This window comes from Rhea pennata, chromosome 3, assembly GCF_028389875.1.
Source record: "Rhea pennata isolate bPtePen1 chromosome 3, bPtePen1.pri, whole genome shotgun sequence".
NCBI classification, from domain to species: Eukaryota; Metazoa; Chordata; class Aves; order Rheiformes; family Rheidae; genus Rhea; species Rhea pennata.
Genome location: NC_084665.1, coordinates 64,232,978 through 64,258,136, shown reverse-complemented (window position 1 = coordinate 64,258,136; position 25,159 = coordinate 64,232,978). Strand labels below are relative to the sequence as shown.

Below are 25,159 nucleotides of genomic sequence, written 5' to 3'. Positions count from 1 at the left end.
TCTTTTGTAGCACAGAGAATTACTGATGTGTTAGTAGGATAAATCAATTTTCATCTCCCCCAGAGAACAGGGTTTGGCCGAGTATCTTGTTGTTTCTGCTAGGTTTACTGTTTATTTTTATTTCCCTTTTTATATGTTTTCTTTCTTTGTTCTGTTACAAGAGGGAAGTGCTGTAAGCAGAAAAAACCTGCTTGCCTATTTCAAGACAGTCAGTCTGGAGGGCCTACGAGCAATGAGTACAGCTAGATACATGTGTAGGATAAATTGGTTTATAATAATAGGAATAAGAAGTTTTTATTGGTCTGCCTTCCCTTTGGAAGAGATAGAGTCACCATGGGACCAGTGAAGCACCTACTGTGATGCCTCTGAGTTTAAGGAAAGGCTGTTTCTGGGTTTTATTTCTTACTGCAAAGCTTCTAGTCTGTAGCTATATTTGTATGCACATATGCAAAATGTTGAAAATAAAATGGAAATGAAACATTAGCTGGTCTTCAAAGCTTGTTGCTGAGTTTTTGGTGCCTGGGACGTTAGTTTTACAGAAGCCACCGCAAGCCCCTACTCTGTGGGGGCTGCAGGGCTAAAAGGGGTGGCTTGAATAGTCAAATGGAGACTCCCACAGACAGAGAGAAGAGCTGTTCTATCTAGAAACCTCTGCAGAGCATCCACATGGCCTTGGTCTGCAAACCCCTAGCTCCTCTCAACGCTTGTAACAAACAAAAAAACAAAAAGCCAAAAGCTACAAAGTGCAACATGCTCCCAGCAAAGAGTTTGATTCTTCAGGGCCATGCTCACCAGGACAGTCTGTGGGATGTCAGGCCAGGTTGTCTGCTACCTTCCTCCGCTATGGAGGAGCTGGCTCAAGGCCTGAGCTCCTGCCTCCACAGGAAATCAGTTTTGTTGTTTGAGAGAAGCAGGGTGAAAGTTAGCAATTTGAGAGTTTAGATTCCTGTTTCCCCATCCTGGCACTGGCCCCAGCTCTTTCTCTGGTAGTTTTATGACTCGTGTTTCCTGTATGTAAGATGAGGATAATAATATTTACCTTCTTGACAAAGTGAAATGATGATTAATTGGTCTTTGTTTTTATAGTCTTACATGAAAACTGCGATTAATTGGAACGCATGCACACATCCCTCTGGGCATGCCTCCTCCTGGCTGCTGCTGGCAGTGTGAGCACGAACCCCAGCGAAAGCAGCTGGTTTCAATCCTCCTTGAACCAGGCAGCTCCAGGCAGGGAGGCGCCCGGATTTTCCCTTCCTCAGTCCCACACGAAGGTAGTTGTTTGCTTTTTAACTGAAGGCTTAGTGCAGATATGGGTGTTTTGAAATCACCTTGTGAACCTTTCCCCAAATTCTTGGGCTGGCCTTGTGCGTAGTGGTGAGGTTCACTGTATAGTGAACCTGAGCTGGCCGTGTGAGGTGGCAAATTGTATTTCAGGCTGTCCAGGAGTATCATGCTTGTCCTTCAGCATGGGTAACACCTCTCATGAAGACAAATTTCAATCTAATTGTAACAATATTCTTTGAATATAATAAAGCATATTACAGAAAGATTGTGATGACAACAATATAAATCAACCAAGCAGTTAATGAGAAATCCCTACAGGCCATCCATGCATACACTCCCTTTAACTGGTCTTCATTCTGTAACTTCATTTTTTTTTCTGTTTCACTGCAGAGGATTTACTGACCTGGACCTTACATCTATTTGACTTTTATAATATAGTACATTATAGTTACATTGCAATCTAAATTTAAACTCAGTACCTGACAGGAGCACTCCCACTCATCAGAGATGAGGGGAAAAAGAAAAAAGTGCAGTTTTTCAAGAAACTTCAGCCATTCTCAGTGTTTCAAAAAACTCAGCATACCTTCACTCTCTGTCCTGTTTTGATCATGTGCCTGGGATAATACTCCATAAATTCTGTACAGATTAGAATTGCTGGCACTTATGGTATTCTTACAGGTTCTCTAACCCAGGCTTCTCTTTCATATAGTATATAGATCTATATTATAGAAAAGAAAAAATCTTGTTTATCTACTTCTAATCTAATAATAGATTGTTAACTATCCCCTAAATTCACAAGCTTACTTGGAGAAATCAAGGAATCATCACAAATTAGATAATGAAAAGATTTCTCTATTTTTTCTGGTTCATCCTTCTAGACTGGTACCAGATTCTTTGCTGCTGGAAATTACATACATACTACTAGTTAATTACTTTTTATTTATACTGACTGTGTGAATGTTTCCTGGTGTTCAACCTGTGATACATGATCAAATCTTCTTTTGGGAGTTAAAAAAAGGGATTTCCACTTCTTACAGCAACCGCTGTAAGACTTTCAGCTTGTGACAGGATTGGCAAGGAGACCAATTGGCAAGGCTGATAGTAGTCTACTGCGCAAAGCAGAGATACTGTTGGCATCTGTATAGCATCATTGTGTTAAGTTATTCATCACTCGGCCCCATCCATGCCTACATCACCCTGCCTAAGTGGCAAAAGCGTACTGAATTATTAGCTAACAGAGTCTGAGTTTGAAAATCATCAATTTCAGATGTTCAAAACAGCAGCTCGGTCCAAAGTAACGGTCTTCAAATCAATGATATTTTTGGGGGGATAAGAAGGTACATTTGGCATTCTGTTTATTTATCTTCTCCTTTTTGAGCTCTCAGATTGCACTGAGAGTATTTTTCAACTTTTCTCTGAAACTTTTAGAGGTAGATTCTTTCAGTTCAGTGCTGCTTCCAGAGGCAGAGGCTTTGACCCAGATCTCAAGGGTGCAATGCCCGCTGCCCTGAAAGCAATGCAGGGAGACCAGTATACCTGAGAGAGAGGTGGTTCAGCCAAGCATAAGTTATGGCATGAATAAGCGCTGGGAGGATCGTGCTGGGAAAAACTCCTGGGAGCTTGCTGAGTTGAATGCTGGCTGCTTGCCACTTGAGACCCCCTTCTGAGAAGCTGTCTCCAGCTTGTTGACTGCTGCCTTGTTCAAGGAAAAAAGATTTTGTACATTATTTGTAAACAAGTGGAGTTGTGTCAAAGACATCCACTTCTCTTATTATTAATTTCTCCTTCTTAACATAAATACAGAATCCTGAATTTTAGCTAAGGATTAGAATTAAAAAAAAAAAAAAAAAAAGCAAAAGAACAGTAATTTAAATATACAAGGTGTATCTGTTTCTCTTCAGGCATCCTGCAAGAGTAATTCTCTTTTCCTCCATACCCCCATCTAAGGCAGCCACTGTCTACAATGCAGGATGCACTAAGGAATATAATTTGTTTTGGAAGATATCCTTCCATGATATTTCTGATTTTTCTTTTCACCTAGAACTTCCTTACAGTTTGCAGCAATTATTAGTCATTTTTGAGTTTCGTATGGTTTGGGCCAAAAACTAAAAAAAAAGAAAAAAAGCAAATTGCCCATGAACTGGAAAGGCAGCCTTTTCAGACAGCTTTATCTAACTAGAACATTCCTTATATTCCTATATTGTTTATGTTCCTTATATTCCTTATATTTCTTATTTCTGTATAATTTCAGGACAGTATTCTGAGGCTCTTAGAGGCTGCCATGTAAATCCATAATGTTGGTCATTTTTTCTGCTATATGGCATAACTTCATCCATGGATTTCAAGACATTTCATAAAGGATAACCACAGACCTCATTTTATGGATGGGGGATCTTAAGCTAAAGAGATAAAATTATTTGCTCAGCATCACACCGTAAACATGTGGAATTGCTGGGAAGAGACTACAGATCTGGATCACAAGTCAATAATCACCAGAAATAGCCAGTGGTCTCCATCTCTGTATCTCAGCATGAAGTAACAGTGCAATTGGCTAAGTACATATTTTTGAGTCACTAGTACAGTCTATTGGAATTAAATCTATTCCTGAGTGACCTCTCAAAGATTGCAGTTTCATTTATTTGAGGGGTTTATTACTGTATTTAAAAGCATGCCATTTGTCTTTTTTTGTTAGCCTATAGAAGAGACCATACTATTCCTCAGACACCTGAGTCCACATAAAGAATGACAGACGATTGGCAGATAAAATGGGGAAAAAATATGAAATAACTAAGCTACCTTTGACATCTACTGACTCAGGTTAGATTAGTAGAGAGACAAAGGTCAAATAGTGGCAAATTCCTTCCTCAGCTGGAGGGAAGCAAGCAGAAATCATAGAAGCAGAAGTACATTCTTCAGTGGGGAATTATGACTGATAATATAGTGGAGTTGGGAGAAAAAGAAGGGTAGGTAAATCTTCATTGATATAACTAAAATGTAACTGCCATAAATATAAGACAGTAAGTTTTGTCTTCATTTAATATTAATGCAAGAGGTTTGGAAGTAAACCAGTTAATTGGAAAATTAAATTAAAAACAATTAATTGGAAGAATCCTGTGTGAATTACATCATCGAGGCTAAGTCTATGTCTAAGTAAAGATTTTCCTGGTTTAACTTCTCATTTTTTGCATTGCTTTCATACAGCTGCAAAATATTTCTCCCTCTTTGTTGCAAATTGTCTTGTTCAAAGCAGTTTTTTAAAAATCTCACAGATAATGTTCTGGTGAACAGCAGAACACGAAACCAGAACCAAAAAATTTCTGAAAAAACAGATAATCTTATTTGATTTTTAAAGTGGAAAACATGGATTTGATGCTCATGAAACCCAATGAGTAAGGCTTGGATCTTCAATCTGGGCTTCAAAGCCCTCGTTACATTTAATGCACAACTTTTCCTTTCTTTCCAGTGCCATCAATTCATTACAAACTCCTTAACAACAGCAGCCTCTCTTCTCCTATTCCTGCTCAGAGGTACATGTAGCAGATGAGCTTTTAGCCAAAATAAGCGTTGTCCTAGGTCCTATAAGCTGCTTGGAGCAGGTCAGTCTCTGTGTTCATAAGCAGCTGCAAGGAAAGGGGTTCCCTGCTAGCTGGGAGGTTTCTGTAGAGCTGCAGACTCTTTTTTTGGCCTGGGCCTGTTTTTATGAGATACTGGACGTAGGATGGCTATTGCTTGTGATTTAAGTCGCGATTTGAACCATATGGTGGAACACCAAATTCAATAGGCATCAATAGCCGGTTATTCACCACCACTCTTTTTTCATTATATAATCATACTAACGTACATCTTGCGTGAGTCCGGAGGAAAAAAGAGCAAAAGAGCTCCTACAGGCGTATAAGTTATTGTATGACAGACTCAAAGCAGGGAATATGCCTCTCTGCAAAACGTACTCACCCCTCGACACTCACGCATGCTTTCGGGACGAGCGGTCTGGATTAGCTCTGAAAACGAAATTAAACTCGGGGCGGCGGCAGCAGCCGTAGCAGGGTTCCCGCCCGCGGGGCCCAGGCTGGGCGCGTGCCGAGGGGAACAGCTGGCGCGGGGAAATTAAGAGAGCGCCTTTGTCCTCGCACCTGGCCGGCGGGCTCGCAGCCGCGCGCCCCGAGCGGGGCGACCGCCGAGGCGGCTGGCGTATCTTCCTGCAGAGGCATAAATTAAACGATAATTGTGGTAGAAATACACGATGCGCACAAGAGGTGTGATGAACGTCGCCTTTTCTCCCTCATCAAGGGAAGCTTTTCAGCCGTCTTGTCGGAAGGACAGAAGGAAGCGTGTGTGGGTCGGGGGGAGTCTTTTATAAAGGCGAAAAGTGGGGAATAGCCAGACCAGGGAATGCAAATGAGCCTCCCGGCACGCTGGACTAGACCTTAATCCTCATTATTCTTTGCGGATGCAACGGTGATTTTGATTGTTGCTTTTGTTAGCTGAAAGCAACTGAAACATAACTTATATATAAGGCCCATCTGCTTGTAAGAGAGAGGTTGGTGGGAGAACAGCAAACACTGAATTTAAGGCTGCCCTGCTACTCAAAGCGGCAGATATATTCAATCATTATATATATCTGTGATGTCTTCAGATTTGTAACGTATAATAACCACCAGTTATTACCGTGCAGAGTTTTAACTTGAGGCTGAGGAGAGACAGATCAATCTGTGTTTTAGCTGTACTGAGGAGGCTGGAGAAACCCTGCGCCTGCGATGGAGCTGTGGCTGCCCTGTTGGTCCCAGGTACGTGGTGGCTGCAGCCTGCCCTGGTAGCGATACTGGGAAATAAGGCCTGAGGCAGCAGGAACTGATTTAAGCACAAGCTGAACTTTCTGTTCATGCTTTGCTGGAGTTGAGTCCTTCACTGTTAGCTCTCAGACTCACTTGAGCACTTACACACCACCACTTTTCTTACTTTCATGTAAAGCTCCGCACTGCTTCGCTGTTGGCCTACCAGAAATGTCTAAAACAATCTTGCTGTTCAGATGAGTAATAGCGATTAGTAATAACGCAACCTGTCCCTTGGGATCTCGTTATAAATCTCCATAGCCAGAAGTTTACACATGATCATCACAGGAGACCAATCCCTCGCACGTCACCCCCCTCACAGCAGGAGACAGATTCCAGGGATGGCGTATGCTTCTTCACCCCATATTTTAAAATTCAGTACAGTTTTAGAAAGTAAACACCACAAATGCAATATGAAGAGCTCTTCATCGCTTCTCCTTCAACAACTGCTGATATTCTACCTTGCTGCAAACTCTGAGAAAACTTGCCTGTGTATTGCTTGGGGCCTTTGCAAAAAAAACAAATATCCATTATTCAAAAAAAATGTAACAATTTATGGATTATATACTGCATTAAAAAAAATGACCCAAAATTGCTAACAGCTTCTTTGCAATAAATGCCCTTGGAGAACTAGAAAAATTTCCAGATTGTGGATAATTTTGTGTTTAGCAATTGCCTGCAAAATGGATATTTTGCCCAGACACGTGATGCTTCCTTGGAAAACCTGTGCACTGCCTGCCATCTCAGCAATAGCCATATGAAATTGATGCGATTGCCTTTAAGTTCATCACCTACCCAGTTCTGAAAGCTAGCAGCGCAGCTAACAAATCCTGCCACTGATTTTCCCTCAGCAGTTGCAAAAAGTTCAGATATGTAGCTCTGGAACTGAAGTTCCTATGATTTAGAAAATAGTTAGGTCTTGTCAAGAGGCTGAATTCAGTAGGTTGCCACAAATTATTTCTGAGGAGCTCACATTTTGTGATTAAACCACTTTTCCCTGGCCAGCTTCACTGACCAACTGTAACTAGAACAGCCTGCCATTCTTCCACATGAAGGACAGAGAAAGATGCTTCAGAAAATTCAGCTTTTATTGAAAGGACTCACGTAACACTACTTTAAAAAACGATAGGTGACTGATAGAATCAAAACTTCTAAGAAAGAATAGGCTGATGGACTTTGTCTTTTGCCTCAACAGCTGCTGGCTGAGTGTGAAAGCCATCGAGGACCGGGGAGCTATGCTGCCGACGTTCCCGGGCAGTCACCCAGGTGCCTAAGTAGCTGGGGATGGAAGGCAGAAGTAACACTGTGGCACCAATGGAAATCACAAATGGTGATCATGCTACACTTCCACAGAACTACCCGCACAAATTATTTGTGATACAGTATATTTGTGCTAAATAATTCAGACAGGAAGATTCCAGTATGATTCACAATCTCTTCTGTTAGCACTCTCTCACTCTTGGTGATAGCCGTGGAGTGGAATATGGCTTTCTTCCTATGATAGCAATTTAAGAAAAATGGCACTATTTTATCTACTCCATTTCTTGTCAACTGAGTCTGTTTTCAGAATACGACCCTGACTTCAAATATCTAGTCTGTATCTATTGGGGCAGCCTTGTTTGCTCCTGTAACATCATGCGGACTGGGAATAGTCATTTATTCTTGTTATTGATGCTCCTAGCTCATTCAATAACCTCACATGAGATTATACCAAGAACGAAATGCTGGCCAATACCCTTAAAACCAAAATATACTGCTTATGGGGATTTTTCTTCTCTGTAGAAAATAGTAGCAGTGCATTTTCTCAAAGTCTCTTGTTCCTTTCTATGTACACCTATTTTGAAATGTACAAATCTGATACTGTTTTGATTACTGCAGCTTGGGTTAAGGCATTTTTTTTCCCGTCGCACAGCTGTTTACTCCTTTAAGGAATTAAATCTGTGTTTATAAATTTTACCATTGAGCTGCTTTTTGCCCTTGTCAGAGGCAGGGTACTGAGCTAGATGGATCTTTAGTCTGACCCTGTACTGTTATTTCTATGTTCTAAATCAAAATTCAGTGAGACTGAACAATTTGTGAATATCTGCAAATCAGGTAAGCTAAGGTTAGCTCTCTGGGAGCTACTAGCACTTAGTTTGTATACAGAAAGAAATAACATATTATAAGAACAAATGTACAATGTACAGTGGCTTATTTTGCTAACATCTTCCTTCTCTGTTCACTAAATGAGGAAATCATAACTATTCAATAAAGGAACTCTTGAGAAACTATGATAAATAGAAAAGATCCGGATGTGAAAGGACATCCAACTAAGTTTTTCAAAATCTGTGAAAATAACGGAACTTCTTACCTGGCTTTTAAAAAAACCCATTTGAGAGTGAAATGGTCACAGCTACTGTTTGTGCAATATCTATGATCTTTAAGAAAAAGGGTCACTTATTTTTGTTACGAAAGATAAAAAAGGCTATAATGGATTTTTGATTTGGTCTGATTGTGGAGAATTGGCAGTATCAGTTGGTACAGACGAGTCACACTTGTTAAAAAAGGACAAGCCCCATGTGAAGATGTGCAATGAGGACTCTCAGATGTGAGCCGAGCCAGTTTGGTTCCAGGGCTGGAGAATGAGAGGGGCTTTGGTGGTGGGACCGTGTGACACCACCTACCCTGACAGTGAAGGGATCCTCATACCCTCACTGGTATTAGTAGGAAAGCGCATGCAGCAGGGGATTGTAGCAATGGTGTGTCACAAACGCGTTGCTTTTCACACCACCTTACAATACTAACTTGTTAGTGTAGTTGCTCATACTAATATTCAGGTAGTTCCTTCATACAGTTAAAATGTTATTAACTGTGCTTTTTGAAAAGTCTGTACCAGAGCACTGGATAAAACAACCTGCTTGGATCCCACACGAAGGCAAGCATTGTGCTCCCCAAGAAGCACAGTAAAGGTCTTACAGTAAAGGTCTGTCTGTGTGAGTCTGCCAGGCTGTCTCTGTGTTAGCTGCTTTTCTCTGAGATGCTGAACCGATAGCATTAAACAGTTTAACTATGTATATATTGGTCACTAGGCAGGGGAAATTAGGCAGTATAAATAATAGAACTGGGAAAGTTGAGATGATTTTCACACTCAAAACTAGTCTGTACCTTGGACTTTCTCCTGCCCAGCACTCCTGCTTCTACTCACTCGTCTACCAAAAACTTGTTATAGATCATAATCTTGGCTCACAACTGGCTTGTGGCCACAGAAATCTCTGAAGCCTTCTAGACAAGCCTACTCACTCAAAGGCCATTATCGGCGCTATATATCCGTGACATAATTTTGCTTGTCACTGACCACAGACTTATCCTTGACAACACCTAGTTTGTTTATACCAAGTCAGTTTAGAGAAAACATTGCACTTCAGACAAGAAATTTCATCTTGCTGTGATTACCCAAGAGCTCCCTTCAGTCTTTCTGCCACTGCTCTCAGCCCTTCTGCTTTGTTAATCGTGGTAGTTCTTCTGTTCACTAAGTTTTGCCACTTTGCTACAAATCTTTCCTCAGAAATTTTAACAAAAGGCCTTTCATTTGGATATGCATTTAATAATGGTGCTTTATACTGATATACAACTTGTCGCTATTTCACTAAGCAGATCTGAACAAAAAGACCTGAGAGGCAGACACTTTCTCTGTGTGAGCCAACAGGTACTTGGCACAATCGTGGAAGAACTTTTTTTCCTGTGGAACAATAAAGCAAATCTCTATGACTACTGAAACTGCCGGGAATTACTTGATCCCTGCATAGACCAGGGGTGTATTTCTATGATTTAATACCAGGAAGGTCTCACCTAGAAAACTGCACAAAATGCACAAGGCATAAAGGCTGATGGGACTTTGCCAAGATTTGACCTTGCAAACCAGGAAGTTCAAATATTGTGAAACTGATGTTTAAGTTGTTCCACTCCTGGACCCAGATAAAGCATTTAAGCAGTTACTCCTCTGGCTCCTCTGTTGATATGCAATAAGTAGCAAGCTTTCTTGGATCAAACTGGACCATTTAATCTAAAATTCCTCAGCTCCTCTGGGTAAGAGAATTGGGCCCTTATTTTGCTTCTGTGAGGTTTTCAGTGTTTTATAGGAACATGGAAGGACTTCCTTGGAAGTCTGATCACTTGTTATTGCAAGCAAGAACATTTACTAGACAGTGAGCATAGAACCATTTATTTGTTTTGGAAACCTAAGAAATAAGGGAGAAGTCCGCTCTTATTAAAATAAATGGAAATTTTCCAATTCAGATGACTGGGATCAGGATTTGTCCAAACTTGCACTCTCAGTAATTGGCCATGTTTTCTGTTCCTCCAGTTTCCAGACAGAAAGGCAATTCAGAATCTTTGAAGCTGTGAACTAAGCTAGGCATGACATTTAGCTATGGGAATACAAGATACTGTAAAGCGAATTTTTTCAGAAGGCTTCCACCAACACAAGACACTGCAGAACTCTTTAAAGTCTCTTAAAATGTTGATGTCTGCAGGCAAATGTGACTAAAAGCTTTTTATGTCATAGCTGCTTCAGAAGTATTTGAAATTATAGTGACTAATCTTGGAAAACTAGGCACAAGCTACAGGTACAAGATGATCCAGGATGCCTGTCTGATTTCTCACAAGAAAAAAAAAAAAGGGAACTCTTTCAGGCAAACTCTTTGGCCAGTCAATATTGGCCATGGTAACTTAAACAATGTGTCAACTTCCCATCAAGCAGACCTCACTTACTATGATTTCCTGACCTTTCCACTTCGACTTAACCCCCGTTACCCAAGCAGTTCTTGTAAGCTCTTTTCCTCGCGGACTGGATCAGTCACAGACCACTAACCGCAAGCCGCTCTATGGGGGCACGTTCAGGAGTGCGTCTCCGTGCATCTTCCTGAACGAAATCACAGAAACCTAATCTGCAGGATCTGGGTCAGGAGGAAAAAAAGGAAATTTGTGTACAGGGAAAAGTTTGCCAGGCCCAGAATAACCGCTCAGCTTAGGAGTTGGCACACTCTTCCCACGACAGGTTGTATTTTTCATTCTCAAGCTAGATAAATTGGTAGGTACCAACATGAGCACACCAGCAGGCAGTATTTGGGAGCAGGGAGCCACCGCTCCTCAATCAGAGAGGCAAAGGCATGTCGTGAGTGCTGCTGCTTCGCAGCTGACTGGCAGTGTCTCGCCTCTCTCAGTGTGGGAATCCCAGGAATATTTGTTACGGATTTTCCGCAGTGCCCGGAGTCCCGCGGGAGCCGGACGCTGCCGCCGCTCCGCAAAGGCTCTCCCCCTCTCCGGGGTGGGGGTGGAGGGGGGGGCACTGTCTGCTCTATGGCAGAGTGGTGCAGCAGTCTGACAGTCTTCATCGAACTTGTATCCCAAAGGTGAACCTTTGGGATACTGCAGCCCATCGCGGTTGCTAAACGCATTTCAAAATCACTGTCAACGGCTTCTGGGATCCTTAACCCCTCCCCGCCATGAGACTGCAACGTCCTCCTCATCCTCCTCATCATTAATTGCCGTCACCCTTCGGGGGACATTTTCCCGCTCTCCCCGCGAAGAGTGCTGCTCCGACCCTCACCCCGCGGCGAGGCCGGGCCGGCGCTGCCCCCTCGGCGCTCCGCGGGGCGCCCCCCGCGCCCGGCGGCGCCCCCCGCCTCGCCGGCGGGGCGCGGGGCTTTCCCTGCGCCGAGATAAGCCCCTCCCGCTCGCTCGCCTAGCTCAGCCCCAGCCCCCGCCAGCGCGCTCCGCTCCCCGCTGCCGCCCGCGCCCGCGTCCGCGCCGGCAGGAAGCGGGGCGGCGGCGGCCGCCCGAGCGGGACACGCCTCTCGCCCTCCCCGTCCCGTCCCGTCCCCCGGCTCCCCCCCCGCCCCGGGCCCCGCCGCCCACCGCGGGCGCGGCGCAGCGCAGCGCGGCCGCCGCCGCCCCGCCATGAGCCGGAGGTAGCGGCGGCGCCTTCCGCAGCCGCCGCCGCCGCCGCCGCCCGCCCGCCCGGCGCGGCGGCCGGGCCCCGCGATGCCGAACCAGAAGGGCGGCAAGGGCAAGAAGAACAAGCGCGCCAACAGCAGCGGCGACGAGCAGGAGAACGGGGCGGCGGCGGGCGGCGGCGCCGCGGCGGCGGCAGGCGGCGGCGCCGCGGCGGGCGGCGGGGCCGGGGCGGCGGCGGCGGGCGGCGGCGGCGGCGCGGGCGGCGGCGCGGGCGGCGCGGCGGCCGCGGGCGGCGCGGCGCCCGGCGACGTCAAGAGCGGTGAGCGGCGGCCGGGGGCGGCGGCGCGGGGCCCGCGGCCTCCCGCCGTGGCGCGGGCGGCGGCTGGGGGGCGTGTGGGCGGCGCGGGGGCCCACGGTGCCCGGCGGCGCGGGGGCGGCGCTCCCCGCGGCGGGCCGGGAGGGGGAGCGCCCGCGGCGGGGGTGCGCGTGTGCGCGCGTGCGTGTGCGCGCGCGGTGCCCAACGGCCGCGGGCGGCAAGGCCGCGGGGCGGAGGCTGCGCGCCTCGGCCTGCCCCCGCCGGGCAGAGGCGGCGGCGAGCCCGCGGCCTGCCGCGCCCGCGGCCCCGGCGGCGCCGGGCTAGCCGTGCCGCGGCCGCGGAGCCTCCCGCGGTGCCGCTGCCGCGGCCCCCGCGCTGAGCTTGAGGCGTCTGCGCGGCGCCGCGGCGCGTACAAGGCCGTGGTGCTGAAAGGAGCGCCCGCGGCCCCATCCCGCGCCCCATACTGCGCCCGTATGCTGTACTCCGTGGCTTGTTTCGTATTTCGCCAGTACACCTGCCTGCCACCACGACAGGATACCGTGAGGGGAGGCAGGGGGCATCCCGGGGCGGGGGCTGTAGCGCTCTCCCGTGTTACCAGAGCTTGTCCCAAGCGGAGAGCTACCTTTGGGGCAGCGGGTTGCCCCAGCTCTGAAGCTCCCACGGTCATTTTGCGCCAGCAGCCTTTATGGTAAACCCCTCGCAAGGGCCAGCGGGTAGGAGGGGGCATTTGGTGCTGAACTGGTGGCACAGGGCGGTGCTTGGTGTGGAAGTTAAAAATTCAGAGCTTAGTTTCCAAATCTGCACCGTATTCAGTCACAGTTAAAAATGAAATGGAGTCCTACGTTTAGATTCATTTTGGTCATGTTAAGAATAGTCATATTTATGTCTAAGAGGGTAGTCAGTTTTCATCGATGATTCTATGCTACTGTTGTTTGGTGTTTTTTGGGGGGTTCAGAGAGATTTTGGTAAGCCTTTTCCTTGCAAAAACTTACTTTAGCTTTCATGGGTGCTGATAACTAGTTTTTACTTGCTTGAAAAGGATATTTCAGGCTAAAACTAAATGTAGTTTAGGAATTTATTACAATTTTTGTTAAACGAAAGAGAAAATAAATCTTTGAGTCTGCAGTTAAATTTACAAAGAACTGTGAGCTAGTTTTGACTTTTTTCCCCTCCCCATTTGGGTTTCAGCTTTTCACTTTGCTTTGGAAAAAGTGGGAGAGTTAATTCAACTGGATTTGTACTTCGTGGCAATAGTTTTGCCTAGCAGCTGTTACTCAGTGATGGTCCTAAGAATTTTACTTTAGTTTTCAAGACGTCTAATTCCCATATATTATTTAATGGAACCTTTTCCTTAGAAATGTTACCAATTGATTATGAATCACTTCAGCTCACAAGGCCTTTACCAAACTGTTTTTCTATAAGAGCATTGATTACTCTGGAGAATCATGGAGAATGCAGAAAATTTTATTTGTTTTTGACTTTTCATTTTAAGTGAGTGAATAAGGAGCAAAAAAAGGAAATATTAGTAGCAGTTAGAGAATTTTCTTACTGTGATAGCAGTCCTGTGATGTAACATGACATTTGCTTTACAGGTGGTCTCTCATACATTGCAGTTTGAGGTTTTATTTATTTTTTGAGGTGGAGAGAAATAGGATTCCCAAATTTATGTCAAGCATAAATGAAAGTGAAGGCACATTTTTTGCATAGTTATTTTTTGCATGGGGATAACAATGTTTGTACAAATTCTACAGTGAACACTGATAGTTATACAGCTGGCTAGCTGGACAGGTTTTCAGTCCTTAATGGTGAGACTGTTTGCCTCATGTATTTTGCATATCCTTCCTCTACGCTAGCTAGATTCCTAAGAAGCTGAAGCTGCTGTTTTGAGAACTAACCTGAGATGCTCTCCCTTCCTGCTTCCGTATGGCTGGAGTGGTCAGAAACATCCTTGTCTCTCTCCGATCAGTGGAGATCAAAGTCTTTAAAAGTTTTGTAAATTGTATTTTTACTGATATGTCCAAAGCTTTTGGTAGTTTTGTCTCAAGAGATGAAATGCTACAAATCTGGGAATCAGGGTCTCATCTGCAAGGGAATGATTAGATGATGATAATAGATCCCTCATGTCTTCAAAATTTATGAATCTGAAGTGAAGCTATAGTGTAGCTTGGGCCTTGCAGGCAAGTATCCCATTACTAGACTCAAAGTGTTTGTAAGATGCCATGCACTTTCAGTTAACTGATCACTAAGCAGTTTATCAAGGATGTGGGCTGTTGCAATGAGTTGTGAGGTTAACAGAGTTTTGCTGTACACGGTCAACTCTTGATTATTCATGGAAGGTTATCTGGCTTGCAGATTAAGTGTGCTGGGTGCAGTGAAGCTCTTCATGGTACTGCTTTTGGACCAAGCAGCTACATGCTGTGCATTGCGCTGCACAGGCTTGCTCACCTGGTGGGTCCCCCCCCTCCTCGGACTTGCTTTTCTCTCCTGCATCATCATTATATGCTGTTCTAGACTTATTTGCATATTTCATTTTCTCTCCTACTCTCTCTTTACCCAGGAACAGCGGTAGGTGGTGGTAATAACATAACCTGTTTTTCTTTAACATCTGACAGAACGGACGTGTGCAAAGATTAAAGCTGCAGACTGAATAATTCCAAAATTAAGATTGTCTGTGCAAACCCTAGTTTGGCATCAAGATGTCAGTAGGACAGTCTAATTTTGTAGTTGCATCATGCATCAGGACCCTGCTTCATTCAGGGAAGGGATAGTGATTCAGATCTGTTTTTTTTTAAGTCTCAGTAGTTCCGTATGTCGTCCATGTATTATTTCTGCCCACTATCCAAATGTCATAATGTATCCAGAATTTTTAATTTCCTCTGGGCTTTTCTGTGTTGTTTTGACTAGTAGTGCCTTATTATAGAGAACTGCTGTTGTAGCACTCCTTTATAGTGAAAAGGTATTGTCCTATTTTACATTTTGACAAATTTAATACCTGCACCAGTTTCCCTTAAAGTGTCAGCCAGTTTTTGGCACAATGTTTAGGAAATCTAGACTGATTTCCTCTACCCCAACGGGGCTTCTTTTTAGGCTTTTTGGTGGTGTTTTAATTTGTGTATATTCAGAGCTCAAACTGCAATTGAAGTCAGCTACTCTCCAGACTTCAAAGTCTGGCTCCAGATTATGGGAATCTAGAGGATGGAGGGCATAACTAGTCACTAGATGGAATGACTTTTCTCCATCTTGCACTGTATCTTTTTGGCAGATACTGGGATAATACCCACAAGACAGCATTCAGCTTCTGTAACTATGCGTTCCTTTCCTCTTTTCCCCCTTGCTTCTTTTCCTGTACCTTCCTACCTCATTTGCTTAGAGTCTCCATCCTCTGGAACTGTTGAGCTATGCTGAAATACATCCAGCTTCCATCAAACAAAGCAGGAATTCTGCAAATGATAGCTTCATTTTTCTTGACCAGTGTCTCATCCATTTTTTGCACTGAATGAGGCACAGGTTAAGACCTGTGGAAATGGGAATGGGAATGGGGATGGGAAGGGGAAAGAAGTTTAACAGTATAATCATGCACAAGGGAACTAACTTTGAAGTCACAGATGTCCTAATTCCTTGGATTTTCTAGCTTCAGAGTGGTTGAGTTACATTCCTAGGACTCTGTTATTTTTCTAGATAGTTTTCTAGGTTAGTTTATTAAGCAAGCAGGAAAATCTGAACTATCGTCAATTTACCTCAATGACTTCAGTCTCGTGGTTTAATGGAGTCCCCAATAGCAATAGTTGGTTGTAATCATGTATGGGCATAAATAAGCATGAGGAGGCAGCAGATTTCATGGATACTTTGCCCAAAGCAGCAGAAGAGGCAGATCTGTAGACAGGAGTCTTCAGGTTTAGGAGTTTTGAGTGACAAATTAATTCCCCATTTCTATCTTCCTAAACTTAGACCTTTTTACCTAGCTAACTCCAGCCAGTCTACCTTTTTAAGGTATACGCTTCTCATTCCAGTCTCCACATACAGTTGTTTCCAGCCCTAAAATTATTTTTCTATCCATTTCTTTTTCTTGTTTCCATTCTTGATTTCATTGTCCAGTAGGCCCAAGTCCTCTTCCTCCTCTTAACGATAATTATCTTAACATCTTCCCACTTTGCTGCCTTGCCTTTGCCACCCTTGTCTTCCTGGCATTGGTACCGTCAGAAGATGGGAGAAAAGGAGATGCTGGCTTTCTGTTCTCTGTATTTATGCTTTTACTCTCTAACATAGATTTCATTATAGCCAGCTAAATTGAAAAAGTAGCATAGCTCTCTTTAAACCACCATTTTATGGTGTGTTGGCTATCTCTTTTAAAACAGTATTTTTTCCCATCTATCATAGGGGAGCCCTTAAATTGCAAAATTAACAGAGCTAGCAAATCGACAGGTAGGCAGAATGAAGTTGCCAGAGTTGAGATTTATACAGGATCGTACATGTGAGAATCCTTGAGGAAAAAAAAACGAAAAAAGAAAAAAAAGAAAGAAACATATGGGAGAGCTGCTTGAGGTTGTTATTTTAGGTCTCACTGGAATGTGGTTTCCCAGAGGTGGAGTTCTTGCCTTGCCAACTGAAGCGTTGTGTGAGCAGAGCCCACGTTGACAGGACTCTGCTGCCTGAGTCACTGCTGCACCTCCCTGCCGTGCTTGTGGGTTTGTTCAGCCACCCTTACTGATAGTAACTCGCTGTAGCTCAACTCCTCAGAGAGATCCTGTCAGGACCGTACTCTAGAATGACACAACTGAAAATACAACGTACCTTCCTTGTAAACAAGATACTTCTGAGCGATTTGCAGCAGATTTACTTCATGCTATGTGAGAATATTAGAATATACAACAACTTCCTTGATAAAACATGCCTTTCTTTAATAAATGACCGGTGTTTAAGCTTAAATGATCCAAATACAGGTAATTTATTAACTTTTCAAAGGAAGAAAAAAACAACATGAAATACTCTGTAACACAGCAGCTAACCTTCTTGTACACAGAAATCTTTGTGGGCCAAGTGCTATGAGGCCTATACACAGAGCGATGTCCTTTTGAGAACTCTGGGGAATGTACTTTAAGGGCTGAAGAAGATGATGACTTTCCAATGGACCTTCCTATTACTCTACAGTGAGACAGATACACAATATATCCCCACTTTGGGATTCACCTGAACTAGTCAGGAGCTACAAGTTGGCCACCCTTAGTACACACCTGTGTACAAAAGTGAATTGAATATTTATAGTAAAAAAAAATTGTCAAGCTTGAAATACTCTACCTTAATATGTTAATACTCATATAGCACATCTTTCCACGTAAATTAAACTAAGCTTTTGTGCATAGTTGCCAGGCTTTAAAATGGGCAGCTCTGCTTTTGCATGCTCTTCACCTGGGTTTCACAAGTTTGTAAGATTTTAGTTTACTTTCAAGTAATATTGTATGTATGAAGATGTATGAAGAACGAAATCAGTCAGCACAACAGTGAGTAATGTATTGAAAGCTGTGACTGGCCAATGATTAAGACATACAAAAAAAAAGTTTATATTCTGGAAGTGAGGTAGTTAGGACTGGAGAATTTGTCAGTAGAACATTTAATTCAAAAGATTTACTTAGAGAGCATGAATTGGTGTAATGTCTAAGTGTGGATTAATACTAACTGTCAAACACTCCCTGCTGTATATAACATCAAATTCCAGTTTGACACTCTAGTGATGTTGGGTATTGGAATCTTCTTATTACCTTGCTTGAGGGGTCTCATTGATGGCAATGAGACTGCCTGAGAATTTAAGTTTCTGCTCTCTTGCAGTGAATATCAAAATCTAATTCCTATTAAGCTCCTAAAGGAAAACCATTTTGCTTCATAATTCCATTGATTGCTTTTAACTGCACAAATCAATTGAATGCAACTTCTCTGTCAATGCAAATCAGTTTTGAAAAGACTTTCATATTACATTTCAAGAATTTTTAAAACCATGAAATTAAATGCTTTTGTGGCCAGTAAAATTCCTATTCTGTAAATCTTTGCAAATGGAATCACATCTATGATACTGCTGAGTAAAATAAATATTATCCTTTCATGCAAGCAAGTACACACCCATTTAATTTTTTTAACAGTTATATGCTATCAAAATGGTTATCAGTGACCTGACTGCATTCTATGCTCATGTGATTAGACATATGTTTTAACTGTAGCATTTACGTGAGTAAGGATTAGGCCCTATATTTGTTAGGTTTTGAATGAGAAAGTACTGTTTTGAAATTGATTGCTTTTCTTTGCTTCTACTCATACTATATTTTCCTTCCAGTGATCTAAAAAGTAGTGACAAAATTACTAGAAACTACTAGTTGCTAGTCCTTGGACACATTTATAAGTTTTCTTACTGCCTTAGCTATGGACACATCCTTTGATATTAAGATGCCATGATGATGGACAGACACCCTTGCTTGTTTGATTTTATTCCTCCAGTACAAGTGAAAACAAAAGATAATGGTAAACTTTGCATCTAGCTCAGGGAAAAGTAATCCAGCTAACCTTCGAGGTATCTGAACTGCAACGGTATTAGTAAGGCGTGGGCTTTCTTTTAAACAGTTTTCATAGAATTTCAAATAATTTCAAGCAGGCCTCTTGAAGTACTAATCTGGTCACTAGAGTAGATAATTCCCTTTTGAAAGCTTGCAGAATTTTGAGTAGAGCACTGGCATTTCCCAGTTGACTTTTGTGTCAATTATCTTGAGATATTTCACTTTAACCTTTATCTCTTTCTCTCTCTTTTTTTTTTTTTTTTTTTTCCCTCCTGCAATGGTAGTGTTCTTCAGGCCTCCTTCCAGGGTTTTTGGGAGGGGTATTACTGTTGTTCCTGTCTTAAATGCCTGCTGGGAGAGGAGGTAGCTTCAATTAGAGGCTGGCTACTGAGTGTGCCTGACATTCTCCGTCTCTGCTTCTGTGCTGCAGATATCCATTTTGGGAGCAGTGTACAGTTGAGATCTCTCTCTACAGCACAGATGCCAAAGGCAGCGCACAAGCAGGTCTGGGAGCCAACACAGCATCTTGAGAGAGATGTCCGTCAAACCTGACAGCTCCAAACTCAGGAGCTGCTGTCTTTCAGAGAGGCTAAGTACTGCAGCTAAGGTGTGGCATCTCCTAATTCCCACTGAGCTTCTACCAGCTTGTTTAGCCTTTAGCATGGGAAATAAAAATGTTGTTATATTGAAGCTTGGAAAGTGCTGACTGATGATACAAACTTCCCTAGACTTGAAACTGAAAGACGTGCAGATATCACTTGATTTAATCTTTCCTTTTTTTCCCTCTCTTCTCAGTAAGCTTTTTTTTGTGCTTTCAGACAAATTCTGGTGCAAAAATCTGGATAGATTCTAGGCAAATCCATTACACTATGCTTACATCTGTATTTGCTATTAGGGCATCTACTGCTTCTCTTACCTTGCCACATTTATCCCTTTATTCCCAGCATGAGTTGAAAAGTTGCTAGGACAGATGCATTAGAGGTTAGCTAATTAAGCTAACTCCCAAATTCATGTGTGTGTATCAGGAGAAAGTTGACGTTAGTTATTCTGGTGCTGGTGAAGGTAGAGACTCTGGCCTCTTCTCTTTGATATGGTGAACTGGAGATATTTTTGGTTGGACTGAGGATATAGAGCACAAGCTGGGGCAAGATTTCTTCTATGCTGTACATCTTAAACAAAAGCCAAAGCTGGTGATTGAGTTGCTCTCTTGTGTTTTGATGACAAATATTAAATGAAAGGTTATTGGTTAGGATTGGTAACTGTCTTACTGATCGGTAAGCTGTCTTTGTACTGAGTGTCACTTCAGCCTGAGCTGTGTTGCTCTCTTGCTCAGTGTAGATAGACTGCAAGCATTAGCTTTTCTTTTCAAGAATGTAGTAGGGAGTCTTGTGACAGAGAAGGCCTACATGTTCAGTAGCTTATCAAGTGCTGCTGTCCTGTGTCTTCCCTTCCCTCTTAGAGAATGACTAGAAAGTCAGCTTGATCAGTCTGCAAAGATTGTTTAAGCAGTTTGGGGAAACATCAGTCATTATGAGTGAATGATACCACTATAAGCAATGAGCCAAACTGTTTTGAAAGACCTCCTAATGTTCACTGTTTTTTTTGTTGTTGTTGTTGTACTGAACATCCAAGCCTGTCTTTGGGATCCACGTGTGAACCTTTTTTTTTCCCATTGTGCTGTTCTTGCTACATTCAGATTCTTGAGGTTTGTGATCATTTCTGTATTGATGTATTACTTGTACTATTTTACTAGTTAAGCCTGTACTTTATATGGCAATATAATCTTGTCACTTCTTGTTAATCTTTTGAATGCTAGATTGTATTCCAAGATTTACCAAAGCAAATGCACTGGGCAATTACTTTTAGTCTATCTCTTTGTTGCTGTTGTTTGATTTTCCTTACAGTTGTGTGACAGTATTAGTATGGTAATATTGTATGACTATAGTTAAAATAAAGCTCTGATAATGGTAGAGGAAATTCTGAAGATTCATGCAAATAGTTGGTAGGGAGTAGCCTTTCTCAGAGTGAGTCAGCTCTGGTTTGAGGTTGCAGAGTGAATAATTTCTGGCTGTGTAGCATTATGAAGAGAATATTGTTCATGGGAAAGTCATGGTAGACAGATCGGAAAATACTTAATTTGCAGAGTCAGTGTCCCACAGGTACCCTTTTTGGCCTAGGTAAAGTGTCCTTGACATAGATACTGCAAATGATACTAGAGTGATGGTAGAGCAAAAGCAAACCACGAGAGAGTGTCTTGAAGCTGATACAATGCGAAGACCTTAACATGTTTTTAGAACATTTTTTTGTGCAGAGGCATAATAACTTCCTGTCATCTCATAGTTGTTTTAAGATGATAGTAGAGCTGCCTCTTCCCACAGCAGGCACACTTCTTTCCTCTGCCCCCAGCCTCACGTTCTTAATACCTTCCTTGAGCTTTACTAGTGATTGTAAGTCTGTGTGGTGAGCTGAAAACTGTGCTGACAAATGCAGGAATATTCTCTGTTTCTGTGCACTGAGTGCAGAAGCTCTGGTACTTACACAGTGGTAATGTGGGAGTGTGGGGGGAAGAGTGAATGTTCCTTTAGGCATCAGCATTCATGGCTTAGAGCAAATGAAAGCAGTCATGAAACTGGAGCCTTAGATTCATGAAGTTTGGCTTGCTGGTTGCATCTTCGGTTTTCTGATGGGTGTGTAAACAGAGGTAAACAATATTCTCTCCCATTTACTTCATCAGAGAGAAGTTCCTCAAATGGCTGTTGCTCTACTGCTTTCATTTGTACCATAAAATGGGAAATGCAGGCTTCATTTACCCTCTTTATTTCATTTTTTGCCTGTAGAAACAGGTTAATGTGTTTTATGTTGAAGGAGATTGATCTCGGTTGTCTGTTTCTGTTTCTTGACTTTCATTGATGTTTAAACCTGGACAGAAAAACTGAGAAAAAAACAGTCACCCAAACCAGCTTCCTTACAGTCTTTGCCCCTGTTCATGTTTCTGAAGGAACATATCATATTTAAAGAACGACGTATCTTTGCTCAAATATGTGCTTGTTCTGAATATTTTATGTTGTTTCTGTTTTAGTGTACACTTGTGAACCACCATTCACACCTATTTTTAAAGAAATACTGAGCAAAATTACTATAGTGGATAAGGCAAAACATTGATTTTTTTTTATGTGGAAACATAACTTGCTGAAAGAATCAGTATGTAACTGTAGTTTAAAATTGGCAGCCTGTCCACTATGGCAGTACAAGGATGTCTATGCTTGGAAGCCATTCTACGACATGAAATTACCTTTGCTCCTGTTTTACACTCTTAGGGTGTGAAGAACATCTTGAAACTGAAGAGTGAAATAGATCTACTTTTGTGGTCTTTTAGCCAGTCTTTCAGAATGGCCTACTAGAAGAACATCTGCTTTTCCAGTACCTGATAATCTTTCATTTTTTATGAAATTTAATTTCATAACTTTGGAAACCAGAGATCTGTTGAGGCATTAGCTACCTGGAATCAGGTAGTAGTTAGGTGACAAACCAGCTTCTGGCTACAGGTGTAAATAGGCAGTTTGGGACATATGAAAGTCTGTTTACTCCCCCTTCTGTCAGTCTGTCTTAACAGTAGTCATTGTACTCTTATCATAAAACATTCATATGATGATTTAATCTCTGACTTCTTGAAGAAAAATCTGAAAAAGCATTTCTAATTATTGAGAAATAAAGGGGCTTTAAAAATTTTTAAAAAGTTTTGTAATTTTGTAATAGGTGCTTTGTCTTATGCATAAAATGATGATTAAATAACTGAGAGTACTTTCAAGGACGTGCGTTGACGGGGAAGAGGTCTTCATATTTGCTGGTGTGGATCCAGTACTAAGTGACCTGAATGCTGGCTCTTTTGCTCCTAACACATGTCAGTTGCTGTGAATGGGAAAAATTTCACTAAAATTCCTTTCTTTTGTGTTTCTCCTTTATTTTTTATTTCTGAACATATGGCATGATTATGTTTGGCAGGAGACATGAATGGAGAGAAGTTTGCAAGGGATGTTCAGTACTGAACAGTCTGCTTTGTACAGGTAGACCTGATGAGACTTGGAATATTAGATAGAACTGAATGTTGGTTTGATCATTTCTATACACTTTTCAGGTAGAGGAGTTTCCTGTATGCTTAAATACTGTGTTATTACAGAAGTGGTGTGGCGCAATAGTGAAACAACTTTCATTAGCTGCATTTGGCTCTTCAGATTTTGTTGTGGAAATACTGCAGGTTTTTTGTCAAGGCTTTCTCAAAATCGCAGGCTTCATAATAGCAAATTTTTATCAGTGAAACAACAAGAAAAACATGCAGGTGCCTTGACTGGCAGGACATCTAACCATGTGGTTAGAGCACAGCTGGGTCACATGATAGAGAGACCTGTTATATAGATTTCGATTATTTCCTGTGCTGCTGCACTGACAATAGTGAAATTTCAGGTGAATTCCCAGGAGAGGTTAGTAAGGAACAGCTTTTCCTGTTAGTAATGTTGTTTTTTAGAATAACCTCAGTGCCACTAGGTTACAATTCAGTGGGGCCTTTTTGTGTAGGGATGTTCTTACTTGCTGAATTATTTTCTTCCAGCTGTTTCATTTGTGCTTTTGCTGTGATGGTTACATAATCATCGTGACCAGCCAATTTATGCCAAGAGATAGAAGATCAGATGAGGAAATGTCTGAAAACTTTTGTTACCATCTGATTGACTTAAATGTCAATAAAGACATTACTGTCCAAAATTTGAAGTTTTTTCTTTGCTCATTGTTATATTTTTTGGGAAGTTCTTTAGATTAAGCTTTGCATAAGTAAGTTGTTGAGGAAAAGCAAGGGAATGTCACATTTATAGTCCTTCTGTTGATGAAACTGTGAAAAGGGAAAAAGAAATTTGTTCAAAGTCATCTTTAAAATATTCTCTAGGCATGCAGAACATGATTATAAACAAATAATTACAGAAGCATTCTATGGAAAACATTGGCTACTTTTTTTTCTATATTTCAGCCACTTATTAATCTAATTTTTTTGTTCAAAGAAGAGGCAGTATATGTTTCAGGGATTTACAGGTTGTTTATTTTTTGCACCCCAGAAACAAGACTATATTCAAAAGCTAGTCAAGGAAATATTTTTCTTTTTTTAGTCAATTAACTATACCAGTATGGATGAACAAGTGTAAAGTCCTTATTCTAAAGTGGGAGATCTCTAGACCTGTCTATTAACTTTCTGGGCTGTCAGTTGTAATTATACATACAACTGTTAGAACACTTACACTCCAGGACATGGGATGAGCATAACTGGACTTATGCTATGTTCTTTCTTTCTGCATCATGACAGTTGTGGAAAGGAACATGTATCAAAATATATAAATACAGGAAATGCATAAATGAGAACTCCTCATAATAATACTTCTTACATCTTTTTCCACATCTGACTTGTAATGACTTGTTTTTCATGGTTTCAATTTAATTGGCTCCTCTGAGATAAATTGCATAAGATGATATAACTGCAAGCTATACTTTCAGACCCTAAATATGATAAAGGAGTGACTGACAAGAAATTCTGCACCAAGTCACTTGGTGTGACATACTGCAGCTTCAATCAAAGTGATAATCTGGGGAGAATGGATGGGAGAACTGTGGGGTTTGGGAAGCTGACAGATTTTGGGTCAGAACAGGTAAGTTACCATTCACTTTTGCTCTTAGTGTAATTATACTCACTAATGAATTGTAGCTACATGGAAGAAAAATAAGACATTGACAGCCAATAAAATTAATGCTTCTCAAAGACATCTCAGAAACTGCACGTACTTAGTGAGATTTTCAGACATCTAAGATAGCTAGTAAGAATATAGATCTAACATACATTAAAGGATATTTCTAAGAGACCTGAGGGAATACTTCTCTCATCTAATGCTATCTTCTCCAATCTTCTCCACAAGTCACCAGACTTGTCTTCTTTTCCTTTTTATATCTGGTGTTTATGAACAAGCCCATAGTTAGATTTATTAAATAAGCTTTTTTTGCTTTAAGAGAATGTTCTTGGGAATGTATGCTTATTGCAGTTTATAGTCCAGTCCCGGAAGGAAAGGTATTGCAGGAAGTTCTCCTTGCGACTGTGCCATTTCTGGCATTTATAACAGAGGCAGACAAGTAGATGAAAGATATGGCAAATTCCATTGAATGACTCGAGAAGACTCTCTTGTACTCTTTGTGCCCCTGTATTCTGGATAAAAAAAGTCTTCAGA

General features: G+C 42.1%; 1 protein-coding gene across 2 annotated transcripts in view; it reads left to right on the top strand.

The window, feature by feature from the left end:
* Positions 1-12,101: 12,101 nt before the first annotated feature.
* Positions 12,102-25,159, top strand: part of HECA (hdc homolog, cell cycle regulator) — a 46,492-nt gene continuing 33,434 nt past the window's right edge. For both annotated transcript variants that reach the window (XR_009957937.1, XM_062572465.1), the window contains exon 1: positions 12,102-12,366. Coding sequence is in view for 1 of the 2 variants with exons in the window: in XM_062572465.1 (XP_062428449.1) it covers positions 12,135-12,366 (232 nt within the window). In the remaining variant the exon portion in view is untranslated. The remainder of the gene's footprint in view (positions 12,367-25,159) is intronic.